At 47.1% G+C, this 22,901-nt stretch overlaps 1 protein-coding gene across 3 annotated transcripts in view; it reads right to left on the bottom strand.

Moving 5' to 3' along the window:
* Positions 1-4,233: 4,233 nt before the first annotated feature.
* MYO18B (myosin XVIIIB) overlaps positions 4,234-22,901 on the bottom strand; it is a 385,232-nt gene continuing 366,564 nt past the window's right edge. For 2 of the 3 annotated variants that reach the window (XM_081174521.1, XM_081174522.1), the window contains 2 exons: positions 13,572-14,866; positions 4,234-4,420 (listed from right to left, as the gene is read on the bottom strand). In XM_081174521.1, the coding sequence (XP_081030647.1) occupies positions 13,573-14,866 (1,294 nt within the window). In that variant the 3' untranslated portion in view covers positions 4,234-4,420; position 13,572. Of the gene's footprint in view, positions 4,421-4,627; positions 4,682-13,571; positions 14,867-22,901 lie in introns of all 3 variants that reach the window. The other variant, XR_014002918.1, reaches the window with a different exon arrangement.

Below are 22,901 nucleotides of genomic sequence, written 5' to 3'. Positions count from 1 at the left end.
CCCCTTCCCAGATGCTCCCCATTAGCTCTTGTGGCGGCTGCGGGCAGCCTCTTGCCTGCCTGACCTCCTCCAGTGTCTGGTCCATCGACAACACAGGATGCTGGCTGATGCCAAGTCAGTCCATTGGTCTAACTAACTCTCTACTGTTAACAGTGACTGGCAGTGTCTCTCCAGACAATTTTTTAAACAAGCAAACATGAGAGGCCATATCTTCCTTCCCTGCCCTTCTCAGTTCCCACCTTCTACAAGGGGAGAAATCTAAGAATGCCACCTCCTGTCAAATCCCTAATTGGTTGAGTTTGAGTGACTTCCTCAATGTGCAAGACCAGCTCCATACAGAAGAGCTGCATTAAAAAGAAAAACGCCAAATGTCACTTCTTGCAAAAACCAATCTAAAAAGGCAGCTGGCATACTTTTGTTTGGACTGATGGAAGCAGAATGGAAGGTCAGTGTAGATGCCAGGAGGGGGAAACTGAGGCACACACAGCTTCCAAACCACATTAATCCCCAGTGTGGACAAAGCCACCTGGTTCACACAGCATGCAGTTCCTTTAGCCTAGCCTTTGCCAACTGGGTGCCCGACATACTTTTTGGACTCAAGCACTTTTCAGTGCCAGCCAGAACAGTCACCAGCTGCCACAAACATTCTGTAGGTCCTGAAAGCTTGTAGATATTTTCTAGGCTGTTTTCAGAAAATTTTAGAAAATATGTTTTCTTCTTATTTATTTCTGCAAGCCTGTGGAGCCCCCTGAATATTTAAATACAATACTCTTATCTTGGGGGTATTTTTTTAAAAAAACCTAACTACACTGTTAGTGGTAATGATGTATGTAAATGAATATAATATAAAATCAGGAATGACATCTGATTTTGTCGTCAAAACACACATCCTTAAATATGCAGAAGTTTTAAAGAAATGGTGCTTCTGCATCCCTGGAGACTGTTATCTTACAAGACACTGTTCCATCGATGTGACAGGGAAGGTGAGATGCCTCTTCTGAGCTGCTGACTGCCTCTTTTATTTGAAGTACTTACAATGATGGGTTGCTTTTAAAAAAATACATGTGCTGACCAATAAATCTGGAGCGTTTTATAATAAATAAATAAATGCAATTGGTTCTTCTCACCAATTCTCATTGACTAAACATCCTCACCCTATTTTGTTTTTATATCTTGGCCTCTGTTTACCCATCAGGCAATCGCTATCCCTCTCAGCCTTGATTTATCCCTCTCACCCAGAGCTTTGATCAGGTCCTTTGATGTTTTATGTAACATCCTCTGTGTTGCCAGAGAAATGAGCAGAGACTATTTAAAGTTTAATCAGATTATATTGGCTTTCCCAGCTCAGGGCCATGGATCAATCAACTTAACAAGGTCTACCACTAGGGGCTCTCGCGATGGGTGCTCATGCAAAAAAATAAAAATAAAATAAATTCCTGGCCATTGGCACCAGCTCATATTTTGAGAGAACTTTGCACAGCACAGAGCACACCAGGAACCAACCTGTTGCTCCCAAATGACAACTGATTTGGCAAAGATATACAGGGGGACATGGATGTGAAAGCATTTGAGGTTACTAGACAGCAAATGCCAAGGGAAAGGAAGTTTGTTTGGCTCACAGCCATATTAACGATGTCAATGTCATTGGCCTGAGGGCGTTAGAGGTGCAGCAAGGCACATGCCCACAGACAGGAAATCCTACAACAGATGCCCTGTCCTCTGCTTAGGAACTAAGCCAGGGAAGAACACACAAGTTGGCATCAAGGAAGTGCTCAAGGCATCAAGGACATTTCTTTTTAGATTATATGGGCAAGTCACAATCCATAGATTATTTCAAAATTGTTGTTCATGTTTCAATAGGTGAAGATGATGGTTTAGCATATACATGTTGGGAAAAGAGTTGCCTCAGGAGATGGGATAATGGCCCCTGCTTCCTCCCTGCACCCCACCCTGGGGCACATTTTCCACATAGCTCTTGACACATCTTCTTAGGCTGCAATCTTATATCCATTTTCCTGGGAGCAGAACCCACTGAACACAAAGAGACCTTCTTCTGAGTCTCAGTGTATGTGATTGTTTTAGAAATGCAAAAGCAGGGATCATTCAGTTTGTAATGGAACAGTTAATTCTGTAAGTTTCTTGTGAGTAGGCCTGTATACACTGCCTATGTAAATAATAAGAATAATAATATCTCCTGCTTATTCAAAAAATATGTTTCACTCAGGCTGTAGGTTTAAGAATACTATCATCATATTATCAGATGATGCATTCTGTGTCCTTGTCCATGAATAGACTATTCAGCCAATTGCTCAAGTGATGTACAGCAAAGTCCTAATCTGCATAATGCCCATATGTCCTTCTGAAAACAAGTGTCACAGGGACTGCTGCTGTCACTGTTTGTGTCCTGGCCTGATTCTTGCTTTTGCTCCAGCTGCTGGTGTCTTGCTTCCAGGGGAAATGCTTTAGGGCATCCACAAGCTCAGTCCTGAAAACAGCCCCATAAGCTCAACTAAAGGATGCCTCTCCCCTGGTCCCTGGAATCGGAACAGCAGCAAAGGTGGGCCTGAACAGATGCTCTGCTTTTCTCAGTGCTCTGGATTTAGTGAGCTTCTTGAGAAATCCCAGGTATGCTTTTGCTGCTGCTCTAATACCAGCAGAGTTGCTGCAGCCCTGCCATCAGCAAACCCTTCACTGCAAGATGGATCCGTCCATCCCACTCCCCACCCCACCCCCGCCAGTTCTGCCAAGCTGAGCTTCTGGAAGCCTCTCCCTGCTGCAATGTATTTTTTTATTCAATCCAACTGGAGCAATATTCTGGCCTGATGTGTATGGGATCAGCAAGCAATTGTTCTTCTGCAGAGAGAAAAAGCAAAAGAAAGGGAAGCAGAATTCTCCAGCGAGTCAGGGTGATGGATTGATCTACTGACAAACACACTTGTGTGTGTGTGTGTGTGTGTGTGTGTGTGTGTGTTATAATGCCACAGTAAGCAATGAAAAACACACACAGGTTGCAACATTTTAGCAGGACTACAAATCAGGATGGTCCAATGAGGGAGCAGCATTATACTGAATAAAACCATCTAACTCAGTATTATCAACACTGACTGGCAGCAGCTCTCCAAAGGTTTCAGGCAGGGGGCCTCTCCCAGCCATGCCTGAAGATGACAGCCCAAGGATCTCACCTGTGCCCATCTGCAGGTAAAGCAGGTGAGCTGCAGCCCTTCTGCCATCTTCTTCCTGTATTTGAACTCCTCCAGTCCTTCATTCTCTGGCCACTTGTCCCCCCAACCCACCCCTGCCACCACCAACTTCATCCCTCCCACCCTTAACTGCCATATTTCTATCATGAGCATCCATCAACCATAACCCTCCGATTACGAGCTTTCATTTTAAAAAAACACGTAGGATTCTAGCAGTTGCAAGACCTGAAATATGGGGCAAAAGGTACAGGCATTCTTCATTCTGTTATGAGAAACCAACCAGCTCCCAAACCCCATCCCGACCTGCCCCACTCCTACCAGAAAGATTCCTCTGTAAGGTAGATCTAAGCCCCGCTGAATAGGAAGGACATTTTTCTGGGGCCCCTGACAGTCGGTAAAGAAGGTAAAGGACCTCTGGACAGTTAGGCCCAGTCAAACTCATCTCGCTTCAGCCCGAGGGAGCCGGCATTTGTCCACAAACAGCTTTCTGGGTCATGTGGCCAGCATGACTAAAGTGCTTCTGGCGCAATGAGACACCTTGACGAGTGCCAGAGAGCATGGAAACCTATTTATCTACTTGCACTGGCATGTTTTCAAACTGCTAGGTTGGCAGGATCTGGGACAGACTTGCACTGCTGACTTTCTGATCAGCAAGCCCTAGAAGCTCAGTGGTTTAGACCACAGCGCCACCCGCTCCAGTAGCGGGCACTGGCTGGTGATGCAGGTCTGTCGCTCACTGGCAGAACATCTGCTTTACCTGCAGAAGCTCCCAGGTTCAATCTCCAGCATTTCCAGGAAGAGCTGGGCAAGAACGCTGCCTGGCACCTTGCACAGCTGCTGACAGTCAGTGTGGGCAATACTGAGCTAGATGGACCAGTGGCCCGACTCAGTATAATGCAGTTGCCTAGGTTTCTATTACGTCATGTCAATGGTTGGCTCTTCCTAATCCCAATAGGATTTTTCAGAGCATGAAGGGTTCCCTGAAACCATCTTGAGCACAGACAGGAAAGAAGGAGGAGGAAAAACTCAGATGCAAGAAGCAAAATGTTTTATTTTGTATAAATCAAAGAGAGAGCACAGCCCGCTTCTCTTACATACACATGTGTTGTTGTGCCTTGGTGGGTTAGGAAACTCAGGTGCCTTCAAAGCAGGTGGGGAAGCCAGAGCCTGGAACCGACAAGGATGCCTGGATGGTGATGATTCAGACAAAAGCTTGGCTCCTGGAGAGGGGAAGGAGAGGGGGAGGGAGGGGGGAATGTAGATACCAGAAATACTGAATTGAAATTTATTCACATTTGCCAGACCTCTTTCAAATTTAAAGACTCAGTTTCCTCCCTGTTTCTGTCCATCTCATTTTGAAAATCTGATCTCCCACCTTCATTGGGATTCAGCCCTAATGTTGCAATCATCATCATAGGTGAACTTACCAAGATGTGCGCTTCCACAAGAAAAGCCAAATGTTCAAAGCCATCTCAGGTCCCCTGTAAACATCACACAACTTGCATTTAAATGAAAACATTTGCGAAAATCTGAGCTGCTCAGATTTAATTTCTTAACTGGCTCTTAATGAGCTCATCTGCCAGCAAGCTAAGGAGAGGAAACTACAATTGATATTAGGAATATTAAAGCATGGCAGATGGAACAAATCATCTCATCTCAGCAAAGTGGATGCCAGCTTCACCAACCAGGTGCCCTCCAGATGTTTTTGACATCAGCCCCAGCCAGCAATGAGTTTGACATAGTGGCCAGATCACTAGCAGTCATAGTCCTGTCCTGTCAATTTTTGGGCATCACATTTCAAGAAGAACAGTGACCAACCCAGATGTATCAAGAGGTGGGATGCCAGGAAGGTGGAGAGTCTGGAAACCAAGTCCTATGAAAGAGCTGTGCAGGTTGCTTAATAGTATGAGCAGCTGGAGAGTGTGTGAGCCAATGGCAGATGGCCTTAAGTATATGAAGGGCTGTCACAAGGAGGAGAGAGCAGGCTTGTTCTGAGTGGAAATTGCAGCAAGGAAGCTGATTTCTTCTAGGCATGAGGAAAACTTGCTAACAGGAGGAGTTTCTTGGCAGAGTAAGAACCTTCACATGCATTTAAGCAGAGGCCAAGTAGCCATCTGTCAAGCGGGTTGAGCTGGATGACCTCCTAAGGTACCACCCAGTTCCAAAATGCTATGGAGGCGGGTGACTGAAACTATTTTAAAGATACCCACTCCAGTTGCCTTGCTTTTCACATTTCATCCGGGGTGAATGCAAAGGACACAGGGGCTGCATCGTCCAGACTAGAATGGAGGGAGCTTACAGTAGCTGGTGGGTTTGAATGACTGCCTAAAGCCAGCTTTGTGTGCTGTATTGTGCTATCTCACCCATAAGACCTGCTGTTCTGCCCCCCCCCCCCAATATTTGTAGATTCTTCAGAGCTTCTGTAACAAGGATCAGAAGCACCGTAGTTAGGGGGTGGGGGACATTGTAAAATGTACATTCCAACTTCACTTGTATATTTTGTTTGGCATTTTTTTAAAAAGAAAAATCCCTCCACAACTGCTTTGGGCTGCCCTTTCCATCTTTACACTTTTGGGGCAACAGATTCCAGGGATGAGAGTAAGTTTCCATCTCCTCCCCACTAAAACCCCAGTTCCCTGCAACTGACTTCAAACAAAAGTCACACACACACAAAAGTCACACACACACAAGCCGTCTCTTTCAGTTATGTAGACGGTGTTTCCTATAAAGAAATGTTTTATTAACACATCCAAGCTGCCTGGTGTTGCTTCAGCAGTTTTGATCACAGCAGGACCTGTGAAAATGTCCTCCAAAGGCAGCCTCCTCGCAAAATGTTTTCTAATGTGTTTTAAGCACTTAACTGCAGCAGTGGGGTGTCCATCCATCTGGGAGCTGGAGCTCCAACCGAAGTTGGAGAAATAAATCCTCATGGCAGACATGACCAAGAAATGGAAACATTTGGAGCTGGTGGACACTTTGAGCAAAAAAACAAACCAACTCCAATGTGTGTGATGCAACACCTCTAGAGCTTGCTTTCCCATATAAAGCTTTGTGTGTAGAGAAGAGTACTGTACTTCTATTTATGTGCACATTGACTTATATGGCCACCCCCACCCCAGTCTTTGGGCCTGCAGGGAAGAGCTATAAAAATGCAAATTTTGAAACTAAGTCAAAAATTCCCATGGAACTGCATCCACACAAAACGTATAAAAGTATAAGAACATAAGTAGAGCCCGTTGGATCAGGCCAGTGGGGGCCTGTCAGGGAACTGCCATCAGAGGCAAGAGGAGAGGCAAGACGCTCCAATGATGCAGGGGAGGGAACTAGCAAGGAGAGAGAGAGAGCTTCCGCTGGGGAAGGAAATCCAGGGGACACCAGGGAGAAAGGGGAGGCTGAGAGTACTGCGGAGGGGAGGCTCCGAGACTCTTCCAGTGAAATCAGCAGAGAGAGCACAGGACCTCCGCTTGGCACGCCCACGCTGCGCAGAAGGCTTCCGCGCAGAGAATCTAGGAGGAGACTTGGAGTCAAAGAATTTCTATGTTGGAGGAAGTTTAGGAGATGCCCACTCACGGATTCTGCCAGTGACTAAGACAGTTGCATTGTAAGGGCTGTCAAACCAGGGAAAGGTTTAGCTATACGACCAGCTTGGAGCAGTTTGCAGTTTACGCACAAGCAACCCCAATTCCCATTACAGCAATCCGTCAGTCCCCAGTTGCTTGTGCGCGGAGCAGCAGAGGCAGCATCATGAGTCAAGCTGAAGGAGCAGGCGCCGGAGAGGGAGCCAGGAGAGAACCAACTCTTGAAGAGAGAAACAGAGATTTGGAGCAGCAACTGGCTATAATAGCGGCACGGCTGGATGAAAGGCGGACTCAGGATGCCCAGGGGAAGCCCACCCCCATCGCAAGGAAGGTACCGGGATTAGTGCAGAAGTTTTCAGTGAACCCCAGAGATTATAATGCATTTAAGACAGAAGTGCAATACGCGCTGGGCCTGCAGTATGGGGACTTTGTAGACGATGGGGGGAGAGTCGCTTTTGTGATAGGGCATCTGGAAGGCGGGGCCAGAGAATGGATTAGGCCCTTAATGGCATCGGAGAATGCTGCCTTAAAGGACTTGAGGAAATTTTTTAGCGCCATGGACCATATGTTCTCGAGTGATGTGGAGCAAAGCGTGACGCGCAAAGAACTGATGGGGTGCAAACAAGGGAACCAATCAGTGAGAGAGTACTGGTCACGATTTGCAATGCTAATCCACAAACTCGGGTGAGAACTGGGTTCAGAACCAGTGCAAATGTTATTTGAGGAAGGCTTATCCCCTTGGGTAAAAGATGAACTTTCCTGCTCGCCCCGCCCGCAATTGATGGACCAGCTGACTAAAATGGCGCTTGCTGTGGGAGTACGCCAAGAGGCGCGCGCTCTGGAAAGGCGGGAAGGGAGAGCAGAGCGTTGGCATGACAATCGCATTCCAGACGTGCCTGAGCAACCTGCGCCGCCCGCGGAACCAATGGAAATTGGAGGAGTGCGTGCGCGCGGGGTTTCAAACTCCGGCGAGGTTCGCAAGAAGGAGGGGAAAACGACCAAGAAGTGTTTTCTCTGCCAACAGCCGGGACATTTTACCAGAGTCTACCCTCAGAGAAAGGCGTGGCAAGGAATGGTGGGGGCAGATGGTGGTGAGCAGGAGCAGGGAAACGACAATGCTTGGCTGCAGGAGAGCGGGCACAGCAGCCAGGCGAGCCACCAGTAAATGTGCCCAAGCCAGACCCCCCCCGGGCAGCCATAGCCATAGAGGTGGTGTTAGAACTCCCTAACAGACACCCTATTAAGGTGAAGGCATTGCTGGATTCTGGCAGCTCTTGCAACTTCTTTAGCAGGGATTTTGCACTAGAACACCAGCTCCACGTGGTGCCTCTAGAACACCCCTTGCAAGTAACGACCATTAATGGGAGAGAACTCTTGGGGGGGGGAAGTGACCCACCAGACCCCTCCCATGAAAATGAGGGTCTCCAGACACACTGAGACAATTGCCTTTCACGTTGCCACATTAGCCGGGCCACCAATCATACTGAGAATGAGCTGGCTGGCACTGCACGATCCAGTAGTGGGGTGGCACCAGCGGACAGTCACCTTTGGGTCAGCTCATTGCGTAGAGCACTGCCACGAAGGGGAAACCCCGAGGATGGCAGTAGCCAGGGTGGCAGGGATGGCGGTGGGAGAAAAGGGGAGAGTACCACCTCAGTATGCAGACCTGGAAGAAGTCTTCAGTGAGAAAGAGGCGGATAGACTGCCCCCTCACAGGCCCTTTGACTGTCAGATCAACCTACTCCCAGGGGCTCAGTTACCAGTGGGTAAGCTGTACGCCATGTCGGACAGGGAGATGCAGGAGTTGTGGAAGTTCATTGACAAGAACCTGAAGAGGGGTTTCATACGAGAATCAAGGGCGGTGGGGGGCAGTCCAGTGTTCTTTGTGGACAAAAGAGACTCGAAAGCGCCCAGATTGGTCGTAGATTACTGGCCGGTGAACCAGGTATCAGAACCAGTGACCTTCCCGATGCCCAGAATTGATGACATTTTGGCCAGGGTAAGGAAAGGGAAGGTCTTTACCAACCTGGACCTTCGGGGGCGTACAATTTGATAAGGATGAGAGAGGGGGACGAATGGGAAACTACTATGTTCACCCCTCTGGGGGCCTTTGAGTACTTAGTTATGCCCTTCGGATTACAATCCGGTTCGTCCTGCTTTCAAGCTTTCATGCACCATGTGTTGGGGTCCCTGCTGTACAAGAATTGCGTGGCTTTCCTAGACGACGTGCTAATCTACTTGGAGAACGAGGAGCAGCATGTTAAGGATGTCAGGGAAGTGCTGAAGAGGCTGCAGGAGCACCAGCTGTGGGTCAAACTGGAGAAATGCCAATTCCACGCCCGAGAGGTTGAGTTCCTGGGCTACAGGTTGTCGGACAAAGGCTTAGCCATGGACCCAGGCAAGGTGCAGGCGGTACTAAAATGGAAGACTCCCAAGACCCGGAAGGATGTGCAGAGGTTCCTGGGGTTTGGAAACTTCTATAGAAAGTTTATCAAGAACTTCGCCCACTTAACGGCACCCATAACTGATTGTCTCAGCAGAAAGAAGAAGTTTGAATGGACAGAAGCGGCTCAGCAGTCTTTTGAAAAGCTAAAGAGGGCGTTCGCTTCGGAAGAGCAACTCTTACACGTGGATCTGCAGAAGCCTATGAGATTGGAAACAGACGCGTCAGACAGAGTGGTGGGAGCCGTGTTGCTCCAGCCGGGAAATCGATCAGAGTGGAAGCTGTGTGCCTTTTTTTCAAGGAAGCTGAACAAGTCAGAACAGAACTACACGGTGTATGACCGGGAACTGCTTGCAATTCATGAAGCCTTTCGACGTTGGAGACATTTTCTAATAGGCGCGCAGCACAAGGTCCAGGTGTGCACGGACCATAAGAACCTGGAATATTGGAGGACTGCACGAGTTCTCAACCAAAGACAGGTGCGATGGGCACAGGAGTTTTCCAAGTTCTTCTTTGAAATTCAGTATGAGCCGGGAAAGGAAAACGTCAGGGCAGACGCCCTCTCCCGTAAACCAGAGTACTTGGAAGGAGAGGGAGCGCCGGAAGTACGACATGTTATACCCGAGGACCGATGGGTGTGTGGGGGAGTGTTGGTAGGGAGACAAGAACTAGCCGGGTTGACAAGGAATGACGAGTATGCACAAACTAAAATCAGGGAGATACGAGACGCAGAAGAAAATCAGGGGGGGGGGGTTGAGGAAAAGGAGGGGGCTCTGTACTATAAGGGAGCATTGTACATACCAGAAGGGGACCTGAGGAGAAGAGTACTCAAACAACTACATGATAACCCCACGGCGGGACATTTTGGTCAACACAAAACCATGTTGCTTGTCACCAGGCAGTTCTGGTGGCCAAGAGTGAGGGAAGATGTGCGGGAATACGTACGGGGGTGCGAGCACTGCCAGAGTGCTAAAGGCAGCACCCGCGGGGTTACTGGAGCCCTTACCCACCCTAGGAAGGCCCTGGGAGGTGGTATCCATTGATTTTATGACCGATTTACCCAAGTCCAGGGGAAAACAGCAGTCATGGTGGTAGTGGACTTGATGACCAAAATGTGCCATTTTATTGCTTGCTCGCATGCAGTGACAGCGGAGGAGACAGCTAGGCTGTTTATAGATCACGTTTTCAGGTTGCATGGCGCCCCCTTGAGGGTTTTGTCTGACAGAGGCAGTCAATTTACTTCCAGATTCTGGAAGAAGCTCATGAGCCTGCTGGACGTCAAAGTGAGCTTCTCGACAGCCAGACACCCGGAGACCAACGGACAAGCAGAAAGAGCTAATAGCGTACTTCAACAGTACCTACGCTGCTACGTCAACGAAAGGGAGAACGATTGGGTGGAAAAACTAGCGCTGGCCGAATTTGCATACAATAACGCTGAACATGTGTCCACGGGGATGAGTCCATTCATGGCCAATTACGGGTGTCACCCCAGGGCCTTCCCAGGGGAGGGGGGGGAGGTGGAGTGTGCCGGCGGCCGAACAATTTGTGGAAGAAATGGAAGCTTTACACCAACAACTTAAGGTTAACCTGGAGAGGGCTAAGGAAGTGTACAAGAGGCAGGCAGACAAGCACTGCAGAGAAGGGGAGACAATAAGGGTTGGGGACCAGGTGTGGTTGTCAACCCAAGGGTTACCGTTCAAAGGGGGGTGTAAGAAATTAGGGCCAAGGCGACTGGGACCCTTCGAGGTAACCCAACAGGTGAATCCTGTGACCTTTAGACTCAAATTGCCCACCAACATGAAACTGCACCCGGTGTTCCACAGGTCCTTGCTCTCACCGTACCGGGAAGGGAGGGAATTTCAGGGGCGAGAAAGAGAAATCCCCATGTATCCACTGGTGGAGGAAAGGGAACTTAGTGGTCACGCAGCGGAAATTCTCGATTCAAGGTGGAGAGGGAGAAGGGTGGAATATTTGGTGGCTTGGGAAGGGGAACCAGAGTCGGAAAACACTTGGGTTCCTGCAGAAGAGATCAGGGATGAGTATCTGCAGGAGGAGTTTCATCTCAGGTTCCCAAGGAAGCCCAAACCACTAGGAAGGTTCTGGGAAGAGCAATTTGGCACCACGGATGATGAAGAAGAGTTTGAGGGGTGGCCCGCCTCCGAAGAGGAGGAAGGAGGGGTATCCGAGGCAGAGGGATCCGACTGGGGAGATTGGGCAGCGGAAAGAGACAGCAGCAGATGGGGAGCGGTGTTTGAATCTTCTGAGGAAGGGGATAGCTCCTTCCCGGGGTTTCCCGCATCGCCGTCCAAGGAACGGATGGAGGAGGGGGAGGGCCCTGGGAGGGAGGTGGATGTCAGGGAACTGCCATCAGAGGCAAGAGGAGAGGTAAGACGCTCCAATGATGCAGGGGAGGGAACTAGCAAGGAGAGAGAGAGAGCTTCCGCTGGGGAAGGAAATCCAGGGGACACCAGGGAGAAAGGGGAGGCTGAGAGTACTGCGGAGGGGAGGCTCCGAGACTCTTCCAGTGAAATCAGCGGAGAGAGCACAGGACCTCCGCTTGGCACGCCCACGCTGCGCAGAAGGCTTTCGCGCAGAGAATCTAGGAGGAGACTTGGAGTCAAAGAATTTCTATGTTGGAGGAAGTTTAGGAGATGCCCACTGACGGATTCTGTCAGTGACTAAGACAGTCGCATTGTAAGGGCTGTCAAACCAGGGAAAGGTTTAGCTATACGACCAGCTTGGAGCAGTTTGCAGTTTACGCACAAGCAACCCCAATTCCCATTACAGGTCCCATGTGGCCCAACATCCTCTTCTCACAGGCAAAAGAGCCCTTTCCCACCCTGTGGGCCCCAGCAACCAGCAGTCAGAAACATCGCTGCCTTCAACTGTGGAGGAAGAGCATAGACTCCTTTGTGACCTTCAATAGTCCTCTCCTCCTCCATCCATTTGTCCAATCCTCTTTTAAAGCCGTCTAGGTTGGGAGACATCACGGCCTCCTATGGGAGGGAGTTTCCTAGTTTAACTATATACTGTGTGAATAAGTACTTTCTTTTCCCTGTCTTAATCTTCAAACGTTCAGCTTCATTAACATTAAAAAATTCAGGCCAAACCAGAAGATCTTGCAACACTTCTTAGAAAATGCTCTGGCTGTGGAGCTGTGGAGAAACTACTGAGACTATGGCTGGGTACAAACTCATTCAAAACACATTCTTTCTATCAAAGAATCCCAGGCACTGTAGTTTGTTGTGTGGTTGTGGGAATTGCAGCTATGTGAGGGGTAAATTACAGTGCCCATAATTCTTTGAAAGGAAGAAGGTGCTTTGAATAATGGCATCGTGTGGATGCAGCCATTGCCCCCTTGCTGCACAGATGGTGCAGGCCAAGAAAATCACTCTGTAAAGAATGCAGTTGGGCACATGAACCCCTGCCTAAGTATGAAGGACCTGGAGATATTTGGTAAAAGGTAAAGGTAAAGGGACCCCTGACCATTAAGTCCAGTCGTGACCGACTCTGGGGTTGCGGTGCTCATCTCGCTTTATTGGCCAAGGGAACCGGCGTACAGCTTCTGGGTCATGTGGCCAACATGACTAAGCCGCTTCTGGTGAACCAGAGCAGCGCACAATAGTTGCACCAATATTGGTATTGGCACAAGTCAACACTTATTAGAAGGAAAACTGGTGTCCGGAATCCACTCATCTCTCCTTTACTAAAAGGACAGAGGAATGCAAACCTGATGTCCAGAGGGCTCCTGGCTGGAAGTTGTTTGGAAAAGTCTACAAAAAGAAAACCTATAGAAAGACTCTAAAGTAATCCAGTAGAAGTCTGCTTCCTCAGTGAGGAAGTGCAAAGAAGGGAGAAAGAGCCTTGCCTCCCCAACCTCAACCAAGCCCAGCTGAGCAAGTAGCCTCTCCTAGGGCAGGACTGTAAGAACAGCAGAAGCAGCTGGGAAGGGGAAAGGGGGATATAGTTTTGTGGGTCTTTGTTGCTCAATTTGTGCTATTTTATGCATTGTGGTATTTTATGCATTGTGACTTGCAGTCATTTTTATTTATCATAGTTTAGTAATCATTTATTGTAATGATTAAGAGTGAATTTCTGTTTAATTATTATTTGCTGGTGGTTTGAGAGTTAATTTTATTGTGTACTATTCTAACAGATTGTTGAATATTACTTTATTTGATATAAGTCATTCTATTTTAAAGTTATGTTTTACTGTGACTTTTTGTATTGGATCAGATTATTATAAGGTGTGTTCCTTATATATTGCTCTAAACTGCCTTGTGTATAGTAATATAGAAAGAAATTAAAAGTGAAATGAAAAAAATGAAATGAAAGATGCCAGCACTTTACCTTAGTCTTTTCCTAGGTATTTCATCATGATACTGTTTACATCATCTTCCTTCCCCTCTGCTTCAGACCGCCAGTCATCTTTCGCGCCCTCCGGACTTCTTTTCCCAACGCATCCTTCCCCTTCCAGCCTCGGGATCCTTGGCCGACTCTTGATGCTGTCAGCACTTTTGAAAGATACAACTGAGCCAGAAGACGAAGACGAGTCAGAGAGGTTTCCAGGGTCCTCTTGGGGTTTTGGACTTGGTGATAAAGTGGCCTTTATCTCAGAGAGGAAAGTGTGGTTGGGCGAGACTTGGTCTTCAAAACGGACACTCATGGGCCTCTGGCCTTCTCTCCTCTCTTTGGGACCTCTGGCCAGGCTGCTGGTTGACTGGCCTTTCCGGACGGCTGGAAGGAAGTCATCTGAGTCATCATTCGTTTTCCTCTCATAGCTCAGAGTTGGTATTTTCCAAGAGAGTGGATCAGTTTCCTTTCCCTCACTTGGAACATCACCAAATCTTCTGTTCTGAAAGACCAGAGGTTCTTTTCCGAGATCTGTGTCTGTCGTTTCTTCCAGGGATGCCTCCAGGCAACTTCTCCAAGGTTTAAGTCGCAAAGTGCTGAACATTTCTCCACCCAGGGCTGGGGAGCTGAGCTTTGAGTAGGTGTCATCTATGTTCTGAATGAGAGAGTCATAGGACCCAAACTTGGAGACCCTTTTCAGAGCTGGGGAGAGGTTTGGCCGTGCCATGCTCTCAGATGATATGCTCCTCAAACTAGAGGAGCGGACCAGGCCAGCTCGAGAACTTTCACCAATTCCCTCCAGAGTTACTGGGAGATCTTCATCATCCTTCAAAGTCTTGCATCTTCTAAGGGATGAGGCTCCTGTTGTTTGGTAAATAGGCAAAGAGGAGGCATCATCTAACACTAAGTTCCCTGGCTCTTTGTCCTTCAGTCTTTTTCTTCGCAGCTCTTCAACATATTCAGAAAGTGCAGAGGAGGAGCGTGACAACTTGTCTTCTGCTGAAGGAGACACCCTTTTGAGCACAGAAGGGGACAAAGGACTTGATAACATCTCTTCTGCCACTGCTGGAGAGGACATCCTTCTCGTAATGGATGGAGACACAGCTCCTAACTTTTGGAGAGTGAAAAACTCCTCATTTGAAATGGGTTTCCCATAATCTGGTCTTTGGGTACCGAAGGAAGGGCTTTGATTAGCTATGCCAAAATCAGCACCCCCTGCACTCTTTCCATATCCCCTTCGTTCTGCACCTAAGGGAGACAGCTGCTGGCTTGTTTCTTGATCCTTGTTTATCCTGGGACAAAAGGTGAAACAACAGCCACTGAGCAAAGCATTACATGGGACAACAGACTTCAACATCCATAATTTATTTTTAAAACTAAAAAAGAAAAGAAGTCTTTACTGAATGGCTTCATATCACATTTACAAATTCACTATGGAGTGATCCAGACTTAGTCCGGTAACTTAAGGCCAACTGATTTCAGTAGGTCTACTCTGAGTTATGTAAGTCTGAATCCAACCCTATGATTTCAAGAAAAGCAAACAGGAATGCAAATACAGTAATTGATTCCTATGGATAGTGACCCAATTTAACCTTTCATATTAGATTTTCAAAAGGTCCATAGACCAGGCGTGGAGTGGAGCCCTTGTCAGCCCAAGGGTTTTAGCTCCTCCCAGGAGCCACGTGTTGGTGATGTGCAGGGCTGGAGGGCAAAAGTGGGTGGGGCCAATGGCAAGCAGTGGGCGGGCAGCAGGTGTATCTCATGCAGTAGGTGATATTGGAAGCATGCAAAAACCAGAAGTTTTTAAGCACAGCAAGACATTCCCTGCACCTCCATCCAAGAGACATATAAATTTAGTTTCTACATGAACCAAGCAGTGCTAGCCATTTCCACAATGTTCCTGTGGAAAGTGGGCACAAAATCCTGGTTTTGCCAAGTGTTTTTTAGAGAATTAATTTGATTAAGTGCTGGTCATGTGTTCTGCGTTTTATGATTATATGATATGTAAATGATTTTACTCAGTGCTTTTGTTCTTTTAGGAAAAAAGGTGCCGGTACTCTCCATTAAGTTGTTACCGTAAGTGTCACACTTTAAACATTTGGGGGCAGGAGAGGTACTACATACCCTTGAGCAATCCTAGAAAAACGCACTGCACACCCCCATAATATATTTTTTTCAAACAAGTTGGTGGTTTAAACAATCTCTTATAAACAATCAAACATTATTCAAGGACACATTCAAGGCAGACAAAAACTGCTCAAGGAGCACAGAAAAGAGTTTGGGCTGGGAAGAGTCCTGAAAGGCTCAAAATCTTCCACCACCTGAGTATAACTGTTTCAGAATTGTACAAACTCCAGTTTTTCCTGAAAGATTTCTGCAGAATTATTCCTACCTTCTCAGAAAACTGTCAGTTTGGTTTGGTTTCTCAAAAAAGAAAAGGGGAAACAAATAACTTTAAAGGGAAACTGAGGCAACAGAGAGACTCAGAAGGTTGGGCATCAGGAAGTCCTGATCATCCTCAACAGCAGCAGTGCAATCCGACTCAGTATATCACCCCAATATAACTCATTATTTGGGGATACTCATAAGTGATGCATGCCCCCAGCAAATGTTCCCCTTCCTCTTCTGAATTGGACACTTCAGGTACAAAAAAATAACAATTCTCCTGAAGGCGACAACAGCCAGTTATTTTGTGTTTTGTGTGTTATTATAAGCCAATCTTTTTCTGTCATTTTGTTCATACCTTCCCTTTCCCAGCTTTGTTTCACATATTCATTGTAGCTATTAATATTTTCTATACTTTTTACATAAATAATCCACTCCCCCTTCTGACAATCTTTTTGAAAGATCTCAGCAGCCCATTGATATCTGTTCCTCTTGTAAGACTTTGAATGTAGCTGCTGAGAAACAGAACAGCAACTAAACACGAGGATGACTATGCTACCACTCAGTGGATTTGTAACTGCTGACAGACTGAACCCAAAGGGTGCCCATCAATGGTTCCTCTTCATCCTGGAGAAGAGTGACTAGTGGGGTGCCACAGGGTTCTGTCTTGGGCCTGGTCTTATTCAACATCTTTATCAACGACTTGGATGATGGACTCAAGGGCATCCTGATCAAATTTGCAGATGACACCAAACGGGGGGGGGGGCTAACACCCCAGAGGACAGGATCACACTTCAAAATGACCTTGACAGATTAGAGAACTGGGCCAAAACAAACAAGATGAACTTTAACAGGGAGAAATGTAAAGTATTGCACTTGGACAAAAAAAATGAGAGGCACAAATACAAGATGGGTGACACCTGGCTTGAGAGCAGTACATGTGAAAAGGATCCAGGAGTCTTGGTTGACCACAAACTTGACATGAGCCAACAGTGTGATGCGGCAGCTAAAAAAGCCAATGCAATTCTGTTTAGCCTGGAGAAGAGGAGGTTAAGGGGTGATATGAGAGCCATGTTCAAATATATAAAAGGATGTCACATAGAGGAGGGAGAAAGGTTGTTTTCTGCTGCTCCAGAGAAGTGGACATGGAGCAATGGATCCAAACTACAAGAAAGAAGATTCCACCTAAACATTAGGAAGAACTTCCTGACAGTAAGAGCTGTTCGACAGTGGAATTTGCTGCCAAGGAGTGTGGTGGCGTCTCCTTCTTTGGAGGTCTTTAAGCAGAGGCTTAAAGGAGTGCTCTGATGGTGTTTCCTGCTTGGCAGGGGGTTGGACTCGATGGCCCTTGCGGTCTATTCCAACTCTATGATTCTATGAACTTTCTGATGGTAGGGGTTGTTCGACAGACTCCCTTGGAAGGTGGTGAACTCTCCTTTCTCAGAGGTTTCTAGGCAAAGGTTGGATGGCCACCTGTCAGGGATTCTTTAGCTGTGATTCCTGCTTGGCAGGGGGTTGGACTAGATAGCCCTTGGGGGTCCCTTCCAACTCTACAGTTCTGTTATTCTATGATTCTACGGTTGTCCAAGTTGGTGTCCGTCAAAATACCTTGAGATTTGCAAGTAATGAACACTACCCCTTTTGTATCACTTGGTCATATAATAGAATTTTACTTTGAGATAAACTTTTAAAAAAGATTTGGCAATATCTCCTCTTATCCAGCAACTGAAAATTTCTCTCACACACACTGTCTGAAAACCCATTTATTTCTGATGCTAGAAGTGAGATGGCTGAGGCTAAGACTGTCTTGTCAATTCTGGCTACTATCTCTCCAATCTCTCCAAATTCCGCCACACTCCTGATGGCTGCCCCACGTCCAATCTGAGAATGGCATGCCTGCCCCAGGAGTGGGGAGCCTCAGCTTTCACAGCCTGTCTATCTAGCCTCCAGGACTCTTGCTTAGTGGTGCCCACTGTGCAGGGCACATGCCTCCCCCCCTGCTGTGCGGTGCATCCACCTCCAGAACCTTTGACTCACTGGGATGTGTCCTTGAACTTGCTTGCCTGGAAGGAGAGAGGTGTGAGTGGGGTCTTCACAAAACCCTCCAGCTTTTTGTGTGGACAGAAGGTGTCTCGCTGCACAGAGCTCCGCGTTACATGCACTGATCCACCTACTTTTCCCTGTGACCACACCCTCCATTGGCCTCTGGCAGAGACCCTTCTGCTGGTTGAAGGGGATATGCTGAAAGGAGCCTCTCCCACCCCTTCCTTTGTCCAACTGCAACACAACAGCCCTGCAGTGCTGCCAGCGGGCTTTACTCTCTGGTAGTGGCTGCAGCCCAGACGGGAGGGAACCCGAGATGAACATGAAAAACCATTGAACAAACGGCACCGTGGTTGATAGCCGAGTGCTACATTTGGTGAGGCTATCCTACCTCTGAATGCTTTCAGTGCTTTGAATCCTCACAATCCAAGTACATGTACAGAATTCTCAGAGGAAGCCTAATATTTAAATTTAATATTTACATTGGAAATGGCTCTCGGTGTCTGCAGTTTGTTCCTTGTGTTGTAGAAAGTAATTTCTAACATCATTAAGCTAATCACAAATGGCTGAATTATTTATTTGACATATTTATATCCTGCCTTAATCTTAATCTTCAATTAGAATAGCTATGAAAAAGAGTGCCAGAGTTGGAGGAAAAGCCTCCCGTCCCCTGTGGGCATTTTATTTATTAAAAATGTGCCTCCCTTTCAAGTCTCAAGGAATATCGTATTCTAAAAAAACACACCCAGCTAAGCAAATTTTTTTTTAAAAAAATCTTTACCGCTTTATGTTTTTTTAAAAAACCTCAAAGCGGTGTACAGCATATTAAATCAATAAATCAATAAAACAATAGCTGGGCAATGTTCCTCCAGCCTCATGAGGAGCCTCTTCAATAGGGCTGGTGAGTCTGGGCCTCGCCTCCTAGGCCAGGCGGAAAGGGCCTTGCAGGCAGCGGCCCCCATGCCTCACAAAACCAACAAGAAGGTAAAACACTGACCATCTGTCAAGGGGTTTGTGACCAAGTCAGTGACCAACTCAGAGAAGCCTCAGAAAGTGAATGGAAACAGGAGCATCCTGCAGAACCCATGGAAGAAGATGACAGACATTTGTGGGCAGAGATGGGGAAGATATTGGGTTTGGTTTGCTGACTTGCTCTTCCTGAAGCAGTATGTGAACCAAAACATGACTAGGCTTCAAAATTCCCAACTCTCTGAATTTTCAGATGCAATTCTCCTGCCCCCTATACGTAGCTTGTACACAAATGTGTATAAAACTGGATATATTAGTGGAAGTTACATAAAAAATGAATTGTATTAGGATAACCTGCTTGCATGTATACATGTATTAGTTAAAATTGCATACAACATACAACATACAACAAATTTCAAGAGGACTTTTTAAAAAAATTGCAACCGACTGCTAGTAATTAGGAAGCAATTCCTTCCTTCCACTTGCCAATTCTGTATGTGAACCCCTCAGATTTATGAAAAATTGTGTAACTGTTTCATCTTCTCTTGATGAGTCTTATGTTGCATCTGATTTTAGTGCTTCTTTGTTATTTTATTTGTATGGAATTTTTTCTCTTTCTGGCCATCTTTTTTTTTTTATGCAACCTGATGCAAAAATATGACAAACTGAACTTCAGATTGGAAATATTGAGAGAAACTAAAACAAGCTGACTTCTCTGTCCCTTCTTCTCAAATGGTTTCAGTCTGTCTGGCTGCTAACCAGAACGCTGGTGGTTTGAGCCCACCCAGGGACAGACATGGATGTAGCCAGGGGGGCAAATACCTATCTGACCAATTGCATCACAGGTGACTCGGTGCTGCCCCCCGCTAACATAAAGCCTGCCTCCCCAATAAATCCCGGCTATGCCCATGGCTGTGGACAGGATTCTTGCATTGCAGACTAGATGACACCCAGGTCTCTGCAACTCTACAATTCTATGATTCTAAGTATGGTTGGGGTGTGTGGAAATCTTCTCAGCATTCAACGGTATGCTGGAGGTATTTAGGGTGCTGGCTGGCTTGGAATCTTACAGGGAGCATTTCCTGATACTTGATGTGCCCAAAAGGCCACACAGCGCATACATGAGACTCTGGATACCCAGGGAATCTCTCTCCCACATGAGGCCAGGCTAGAGAGGTCAAGGCCCCGTGTGGGGGTGGGTATGAAATTTCAGGGGGGAAACCACTTTCTCATCCCCCCATGTTTTTTGGGCTTCCCCTTTGAAAAACTGTTGTTTGGGTGGGATTTTGAAATATTAGATATTATTAGATATTAGATAATATTAGATATTAGATAATATTTAGAATGTTGAACAAAATAAAATAAAATATTATTTATACCCCGCCCATCTAGCTGGGTTTCCCCAGTCACTCTGGGCAGCTTCCAACAAAACATTAAAATGTACTGTCAGAGCTGCTTGAAGATCCTAGCTCACAGAGGATCACGCTAGCCAGCGATCATTAAGTAAAAGTCTTTATTGAATTACAGTTTCCATTCTCACGCTGCTGCGCGCAAACTCTACGTCTAGTAGCTAGATCGGCGAAGCTCCGTCTGAATCTCCGCCCCTTGTGCACCAACTTAATATCCTAGCCTTGCTCCACCTTTTCCGCCTGACTGTCCTCCTCTGGGTCCCTCTACCCCCCGGGGCTTCTTCCTTCCGGGATTCTTCTGACGCTGACCCGGACCCTCCTGCCTCCTTGCGCCGGGCTTTAGGACCTGGTTCCCTTTCGGGGCTGCTTACTGCGCCGCCTTCCTCTGCATTTGAACTTGGCGCGCGCGCCCAACCTTCCACCTTCCTCTTAACCGTTTCTTCGCTCCCCGATGGAGGTGTGGCCACTCCTGACTCATGCCCTCCCTCCTGCGGTGAGCTGCCAGCGCTTCCCCCCTGGCTCCCTTCCTCTTCCCTGCTTCCTGGCGGTGACGCTGGTCCCGATTTCCAGCTGCTCCCCCCTGAGTCCCTTCTGGCTCTATCTTCCTGGGGTGCCCCCCTTGACTCCCCCCTTGCCCTGGCCACTGGTGCTCCTTTCTGTGAATCCTCTGATTCACTGGAAAGACTAGGAGATCTCGGGTCGTCGTCATCACTCATCTTTTCTTCTGCCTCCTCCCCTTCGCTCTCTGTTTCCTCCCTTGCCCGTGCCTCTGCTCCTAAACCCCTGACATGTACTAATTCATAAAATATTAAAAGCTTCCCTAAACAGGGAAAATATAACAAGTAACAATGTGACTTTCGATAGGTAAGAGTACTTTTACAAAGTATTGCATTTTTTCAATGTTTAGGACAATTTCTATTTTCCCCCAAACAAAGGATAAAATGTATCCCCCCCACACACCATTGCTTCAAAATTTCTGGAGACAGTACACCTTTAGGCAAGGCAGAGGCGATTGGGGAGGTTCAGTTAGCTGCAGGGGTGCCAACTTGAATAAAATATTGGGGGGGGGAGGTAAGCCCCACCCTGCATAATCAAACACATGACGCAGTGCACACACACCATTTGAATGGGAATGCCCATCAACTTTGTGGGGACCCAGCCCCCTCAAATATTTTATTGTTGGTGCCAAAGCCCCCATGGCCCCTAGGAACTGGCTCCTACGGTCAGCTGAGCTGCGTAAGGAGATGAAGATTTCCTCCTGCAAATTCTGCACATTGAGAGAGGTTTGGGCCAAGGCCTTTGTTGACAAGGACATTTTTGCTGCCTTTTGCCTCTTGCTAAATCCAAAACATGCCCCCCCAATAAAAGAATCAGTCTTCTGTGTTTGCAGGAAAGTGGCCTGGCCTCTCCTCTCCTTTGTGTCATCTTTTTAATATGGGAGATGCTCTGAAACCATTCCCCCATTCCCCAGAACAAGCTCTTTGCTGCTTTGGAGACGAGCCTCGATCCAGAAATACAGTTGTTCAAGATTTAGCCTTGACAGTAATCAACACTTCTAGCTAAGGAGAAGAGATGTAGTTGCCATAGCAACCTTATGCCACCCTGCAATCTCACAGACAATGCTGGGCACATTGAGACCCAGCAGGGTTGACCTGGAAGGAAATTTACATGCGGAAACCTCTTGAGACAACACAAAGACACACACACACAGAAACGGATCTGGCTCAGCAAAGGGCAGAATAAGCAAACAGATGGGGAAATTCCCCTCTGGATGCACAGCAAACAAGAGGCATTTCTTGGGCACCATAGTGGCAAGAAGCACCCAACGATGAAAACGAATCCAGTCTTTACCAGGGCTGGGTAAAATGCACGAGTTTGACTGTGCCCAAAGCCAGCAGGTTCCCTGGACTCACCCAAGTTGTAAGGGGGTGGGAGAGGCTATAAGCCAAAATGTGACCCCAATCCCTTCCCCCTGCAATTTCTCTGAATGAGCTTGTCTGGTGTACCTGCTCCACTCCACACCTTCTGAGAAAGCCAGAGCTGTGGGTCCCTCACAGCTACCCACCCAATGCTGAATATGCACATTTCCCTAATACACATATTTTTGTAAGCCATTTCCTTGAACACACACATTTCCACATGTAATTCCCCCATAAACAAAATAAAAGGTTACCTTCATGAATACATGCATTTTCAGGCACACTTTCCCCTAATCCACACATTTTTGCATTTTCAGGCACACTTTCCCCTAATCCACACATTTTTGCACAATTTTTGGTTAGAGAACTGCACTGTCAAACTGGGAGAAGTGCAAATTTCTAAGGAGGGCTATATTTTTAGTGTTGTTTTTAAAAATTGCTAATTAAAATATGAGCTGAACAAATCCCCTGCACTCCCATCTCTAGTGATGCATGCACTCTCCCCATCCCCACCCTAATGACTGTGCAAGATGCATTTCTGGAGCAGTCTGGGCCAAATCAGGACATACCCACCTGGCCATTTCAAGAAATGTCCTGTCATA

Source organism: Podarcis bocagei (assembly GCF_964188305.1).
Source record: "Podarcis bocagei genome assembly, chromosome: 16".
NCBI classification, from domain to species: domain Eukaryota; kingdom Metazoa; phylum Chordata; class Lepidosauria; order Squamata; family Lacertidae; genus Podarcis; species Podarcis bocagei.
Note: the sequence above shows the minus strand (reverse complement) of the source record. Positions and strands in the feature narration are given on the sequence as shown.